At 36.8% G+C, this 6,578-nt stretch overlaps 1 protein-coding gene and 1 long non-coding RNA gene across 3 annotated transcripts; one reads left to right on the plus strand and one right to left on the minus strand.

Annotated features, from left to right (window-relative positions):
* Window positions 1–72: 72 nt before the first annotated feature.
* Window positions 73–1,982, minus strand: LOC122357984 (GTPase IMAP family member 9-like). Of its 2 annotated transcripts, none has more exons than XM_043257694.1 (3): window positions 1,805–1,982; window positions 1,665–1,721; window positions 73–1,424 (listed from the first exon to the last, which is right to left on the minus strand). In XM_043257694.1, the coding sequence occupies exons 1-3, from the start codon at window positions 1,806–1,808 to the stop codon at window positions 607–609; spliced, it is 879 nt and encodes a 292-aa protein (XP_043113629.1). In that variant the 5' UTR covers window positions 1,809–1,982; the 3' UTR covers window positions 73–606. The 2 variants fall into 2 exon arrangements, with proteins under 2 accessions (XP_043113629.1, XP_043113628.1); XM_043257693.1 differs by having other exon boundaries at window positions 1,796–1,982.
* A 1,827-nt stretch (window positions 1,983–3,809) lies between these two features.
* Window positions 3,810–5,539, plus strand: LOC122357999. Its single transcript, XR_006252553.1, has 3 exons — window positions 3,810–4,072; window positions 4,248–4,367; window positions 4,870–5,539. It is a non-coding gene; the product is annotated as an uncharacterized LOC122357999 (long non-coding RNA).
* Window positions 5,540–6,578: the final 1,039 nt, after the last annotated feature.

Genomic DNA, 6,578 nt, shown 5'->3' on the forward strand with positions numbered 1-6,578 from the left:
ACATACATTTCGCACGTAGCTGTTCCATGTTAGACACATCAGGTAAGGAGTGAGCGCCCTTTTGTACTTTTGTTTTCTCGTCCTAGTGAGAGTAGGTTAGTTACGGCGCCGCACGCGCTGAAGATTTCGGTTTGTTTTCCACATTTTTCTTTGGCTAGTTTACAGGGATATTGGGCTACTTAGTTTGGGGTTTTGTTATATTTATTTCTTTACTTTAGCTTTATTACAGACTCAAATTACGAACAGACAATGAAGAAATGCAACAACAGTACAAGAAAGGAATTAAAATGATGAGACAATGATACAATATTGTTATATATCAAGCTGCTGAAGGACAGAGCATGACAGGGACATCTGCATACATGAAGATTCACTGAAATAATCCCAGCCATACAAGCAAACGTTCCAAATAAAAGAATACAATATTCTGTGTGGTCTCTTCTTCTTGATGAATCAGTAACACATCACAGTGTGTTCACAATACAAGGTATCACTCAAATAAACACAATCCCTCGACATCATCAGCCATCTGTTACATCTATACAAATACTGTAAGTTTTAAAGAACAACCTGTTTAAAAACAGCTGAGAGCATTTTATTTTGAATCTAACTGCTTTCTTTCTTTCTCTTTTCCGTGATTTTTTTCACAGCGAGTGATATAGCCGTTCCCGCAGCAAACGAAGCCCCCGCTGCGATTAAAACCGGTGCGACCGCAGCCTCGGCGGCGAGACCTCCAGCTATCGCCGTTCCCGTTCCTATAACCGATGCGACTCCTAAAGCAACGTCTCCTGCCTTTTTCTTCATCTCCTTCATTTTCATCTTTTTCTGAGCTTCCTCGAACATTTCATTGGTGTAATGGGTTCCTCCGTTTTCCTGGATCATCCTGTCGATCTTCTTCAGCAGCTCTGTGACCTGGGAGCGGTTCCCCAAGTCTTTATTGTTGAACGCATGGTATCTTCCACCGCAGCTCTCAGTGAGTTTCCTTAAGTTCGGGCTTTCTCCTACAAAGCTTTGCAAAGTTTTATTTCCCAGCTGATCCGAGCGGGTGAACAGAACGATAGTAAAGCGCGCTGCATTTTTTCCAAAGTTTTCCTGGATGACTTTCACCGCGTTTTCCTCCTCTTGTGTAAACCTTGCGTCCAGATTGATGACCAGCAGAAACACATGAGGACCGGGAACGGACAGCTCGACACACTTCTCTACTTGTGTCTTCATTTCTTCTTTGGTCAGCGATCCAGAAAACCCCGGCATGTCAATTACAAAGATTATTCTTCCTCTTTGCTCTACAGATTCTCTGCTGCAGTTTCTCGTAACGTCTACAGGCGAGGATTCTGCACGAAACCTTTCCCGTCCCAGAATAGTGTTTCCCGTTGCACTCTTTCCTGTTCCAGACTTCCCTACCAGAACAATCCTTAGCTCAGACGCTGCAAAGCAATAACGATCGTTATATTCTAAGCTGGATTTCTTCCTCAAAGTTAGTTCAAATACATTGGAATCCAAATACATTAGGTTATCGTGTTTCTCTGTATGAACACACTTGCTTTCGCAATTTTTTCATTTAGTATTTGTGTCCAAAGTGACAAAAAATAAATAACATCAAAGGCAGTTTGTTAAAATTCTAAAAAAGACAACAATAAATGTCAGTGAACGGTCAGATAACTTACTCGATAAGACATTTGAGTCATAAGAACCTTCGGAAAAGTCGCTTGACAGTAATGCATCTGAGAAAAACACAAACAAAACCGTTTATTCTTTATACTCATGTTACTTTAAAACCAATTTTAAATTGACTTACCAAACTCACTCATGTCTGATTTCCTCTGTGCTGAATGTTGCTTTGAACACTTCCTGATGATCTCTGGGTCTACTTTTACTTTTACTTTTACTCTTAAGCTCTAGTTTCGTTCTTGTTAGATAATTACATAAATCAGCCAATCAGGACCTAACCCCTTTAAAACGATTCACGTAAAAACTTTTATACACAAAGAGCGAAAGTAACATTTGATGCATATATCGCCATTTCACTAAAAATGTCATTTGCCAGACTTTTTTTNAAAGCAACCCCAGGATTTTCAACATGTCTGAAGCGGTTTGCTGGATTCTCTGTAACAACTACCAAATACCTTACCTCATCCATCTCCTCGACGACCTCCTCATTAAACTTCAGGCCCCAGGGCTTCCATAGAATTTCTAGGCATCAGTCTCGACTCGAAAACTTCCAAGCCTCTCTCCCCCAAGAAAAGATCGACAGACCATTCTAGGAGCTTCAAACCTACCCCGTAGTAGTGGCCACCTTCCTATTCGCTGCGATAATGAAGCCCCAGTTCACTGCATCAACAAACACAGTTCCCATTCACCTGGCCTTATGCCCTTGTTAAGACGTCTCATTTGGATCTCGGCTCGCAACCAATTCAAAATAATCACCAAACATATTCCTGGAAAGGAACATCAGATATTAAATGAAGCTATTTTGGGGGGGAAACAGGAATCTATGAAAGAGACGAAATGAAGTGAACCATTTACTAAGCTGAGCCTGCTAGCATTTCTAAATTCAGTAAACTCAACTGTGTTTCTGTACCTTCCTTCTGTTTTAATCTGTCTCTGTCAGTGAAACACAGAAATAATGCCTGATTCAAATCTATGTGCTTTCATTGCTCCATGGACTGAAATGATGTTTGAAAAATCACCCTAGTAAATAATTTCATTACGTAAATAACCATTCATAACCTTGGGGTGAAGCAATATACCTTTAATTTTCTTAACCTACAGTAAAATGAGTTAAAAGTGAATACAGTAATAATAAGGTTCACTCTGAAGAAATTATTGGAGAAATTATGTGACCGTTTGAAATATTGAAATTATTAGAACATACTGGTTCTTGGAGCAATGTCGTCTATACTTTTTTTATTTATAAAAAAGCTATATCACTCCAATATTTCAGTTTCAACATATGTAAAGGAAAGATTTTTGTTTGTGCCAGCTATACAGTAAAATGATTTTAATTAATACAGTAACAGCTAGGGTCACTGTAAACAGAAATAAACTGAAAGCATAAGCAAACCTATATAAAGGGAAGATTTAATAAAAATTCTATTTAATAAATTCTATTTAATAAAAAAAATATTGCCCCATTTAAACTTGCACTCTATTCATTTACTGCTTGTTTTCCAAAAAAATAAAAACAAACAAAATGAAAAATAATACTAGCTTCTGTATTATTTTGGTATTGTATTTGTTTTCTTTTTAATTATTATACAGTTAACAAAAAGCAAAAAAGCCCTCTAACTCTAGCTTCTTTTACTCTTTTTGTATTCTGCGTTTCCTTTTTTATTAATTATACAATTAAACGTTCTAGGTGTAATGTGTTAGGTTAATCTGAGAATAATTTGTCTATCATTTTGTTGATTTTAATTTCCGCTGTTGTCCTCATTTGCAAGACACTTTGGTGTGTGTGTGTGTGTAAAAGTATGTTTTAAAAATGGTAATGCACTCACAAACATTTTAAAATTAATGTGCAAGTCAGAAAAACGAATAAATAAAAAAATCTTGAAATTGTACAAATTATATAAAAATTGTTAAATGTAAGACGTCACCATTATGGCCTTTTAGGGTTAAATTATGTTTTAATATTTTGGGTTACAGTCAACATTAATCTATTGAGAATATCAGTGACACAACTTTTATGTGTCTTTACATCAGTTTCGACCGCTCGGCAGATATAATTTCACTTACTGTACGATTATGCCGCTTTTTCTGGCGTTTAAACTCTTCCTGGTTGTGTTCAGTGTTAACACACTTAAGTGTAAAGTGAAAGTGAAAGCACTCGGATCAGGAACGACGGGCCTCGTGGAATCAAGAGAGTCTCGGTTTGCTTGCTGCGAGACGTTTTTCATTTTGTTGTCGTTTTCCGTTTTTCTGCTAAAACATTCAGAATGATGTTTCAGGTCAACATAGTCTATAACAAAATGAACAAAATTTTCTCTGACAGTGTCAGATTCAGAGGTGAAGTTTAACAACACAACCATCTTAGAACTAAAGAAGAAACTCAGACATCGGATCCCTGGAGCACCTGGTATGATAAGTGCTTTGTGTTTTTCTTGAAAGAATCTCGCCGTTATTTTAGTGAAGTTTGTCTTGAGTGCAGACACAACGATGATGTTCTCCCTAAGGATTCAAGTCTAAATTATTTTGCTATGTATACGTTCACATGTCATTGGAGTTGCTCATCATGGTTTTTCTTTTGTCAGACCCACACTTTTTAGGGCTGATGTTTGCGGGGATCTATCTCGAAGAACAACGCACTCTTCAGGATTATGGAATTAAACATTTAAGTCATCTTCTCTTGGTGATGAAAATGTCTGGTGGAGGTAAGATGTTCTTCTTGGTTTCAACCCAGTTAAGATTCATACAATTTGTCATGCAACGATATTCATAGTACACAATGCCAAATATAAGAGTATAAGATTTGTATAAAATGAATAGTAAGCAGACCCCGCTATTGTTTGTGGGTCCCTTGACTTCAGGGGAGTTGGTCCCTAAGTAGGGCGCTCTCTCCAGATATNGACTGTAAACCAGTTATATGTTTATGCAGTAGACCTCAGCAGATGGTGTTGCTCATTTAATGTCACACAGCAAGACAAATAAATAGCATCATTTAGCATCATTTAGAAATAAACAAAAACTAATGAAAAATTATTTAAGAGATTATTTCAGACTTTAGCACAATCCCACGTTGGGTTTATTTGTAATAATAATATTCTCATTTAAAAGATGAAGAATTAATCTGTGCATGAATCGAGCAGGTTTAGATCGATCTCGGTTGCATTAATGTTCATGACTTGATGTGTTTAATCTCGTTCTTTCTCGTAGGCCCTCCTCCTCCCGATGAACGATTCCCCAGATCTGAATCCATGGAAAGATTGAGTTTCAGTATGTAGATGTATTAGTGTGTAGCCATCCTTTCAGATTTAGAGTTATTTGATATGTAATATATAATATGTAAAAAAGCTGCTTTTTATTTCCATATATTTTAAAATGTAACTGATGGCTGTGGTCAACCCTGAATTTTCAGCATCATAGATCATAGCTTTTTTGAGCAGAATCACTTCTGAAGGATTGTGTGAATGGTAACGTATCTCTCCTTTCCCATAAGTACATTTTTAATGATATCTACACAGAGTTTCTAAGGTACATAATATTGATCACAGTAATTGTACCTTTCGGTGATATTGAAACAATTTTTTTATTCTTTGATTGTTCATTTAGTAAAGCCTTTTGGTTTGGTACATTTGAGCGGCTTTAAGTTTCAATCATTTTTGGTTTAGTAATGCAAGATGTACTTATTCAGTTTGCATCGAATTTTATTTTAATATTCGGGTTAATTCTGGTCGTAAACGTAAATGACTCAAAACAAAGCCGCTGTTTTCTGTGTTTCAAAAATAATTTTGGGTGTATTGTAAATGTATAAGATTTGTCAAATGAAAAGCTGGAAGAAGAATTCGTAGTTTGTTGCAGAAATAAAAATAATAATAATAATCAACGTTCGGCTGAAAGGCGGAGCCACGTGGTCACGTGACTGGACGATCCAGGAAGTTCTCGACGCAGCTGATTAAAATTCATGAGCTCGCCTCCGCCATAGTAGTTAGTGAAGCGTTTAGCGTGATTTATCTTCATGGCTGCTCTTTTAGTCAGAAAATGCGTCGGTATCTTCGAGTTCTGTTCGTCTGCACGCTATTAGTCTTCTGCTCGCTGCTCTATATCTTTAATCAACTCGTGTCTTCTCTGGAGAACGACAACCATCTGAGGAAAGGCGCGCAGGATGACAGGTAAACACTAAATCAGCCTTCCAGCAACACTCTACACGAACATCTACACGAACATCTACACGACGACACAAAACTGAGCTTATAATCTCTGGACTCGTGGTGTGACGAGCTTCAATGGCTGGACGGGTGTTATAAATCACACAAGTCTTAACTAAATCGTTTTTAATAATTAGATGCGGGTGAGACTCGTATATAGACGTGATCCTGAGGAAATCTAAGGGTTGTTTGGGATGGATTGCTGGTCATTTATGTTAGTAATGTGGTCACGCTGACGGTGTTGACATCGAATTAATATTCATAAGCGTCCTTCGTTGTAGAAGCCGTTAATTCGTCCACTGACTAACTCCCGCCTTCCCGACTCCGCCTTTCAGCCAATTAGCGAGGCCTTCTTGGCGAACGTAATGTTACGTAATTAATATTCATGAGTCAGGTCATCTCGAGTTCAAGTCGGCGGATTACAGGTTTGCATTTTGTTGGTTGTGTTTTATTGCTATTTATCCGTTATTATTGTGATTTTAGTACAGGCCTATTTTAATATTTTAGACGCCATGGACTCCTTAATATTATTTAATGTGTCAGAACCCAATTCACAATAATTGTAAATGCTGTACAATATTATTTTCTTTTAGTTATTTAGATATAATTGCATTTTATTTTTATAAGTTTCATATTAACTTATTTATTAATTTATTATTATTATTATTATTATTATTGTTATTATTATTATTATTGATGTTATTATTTACTAGACAC

Source organism: Puntigrus tetrazona, chromosome 14 (assembly GCF_018831695.1).
Source record: "Puntigrus tetrazona isolate hp1 chromosome 14, ASM1883169v1, whole genome shotgun sequence".
Taxonomy (NCBI): Eukaryota; Metazoa; Chordata; class Actinopteri; order Cypriniformes; family Cyprinidae; genus Puntigrus; species Puntigrus tetrazona.

Coding starts and splice junctions, on each gene's coding strand:
- LOC122357984 (XM_043257693.1), bottom strand. Junction 1,425..1,664: donor TGACTCAAATGTCTTATCGA/GTAAGTTATCTG, acceptor ATTGCTTTGCAG/CGTCTGAGCTAAGGATTGTT.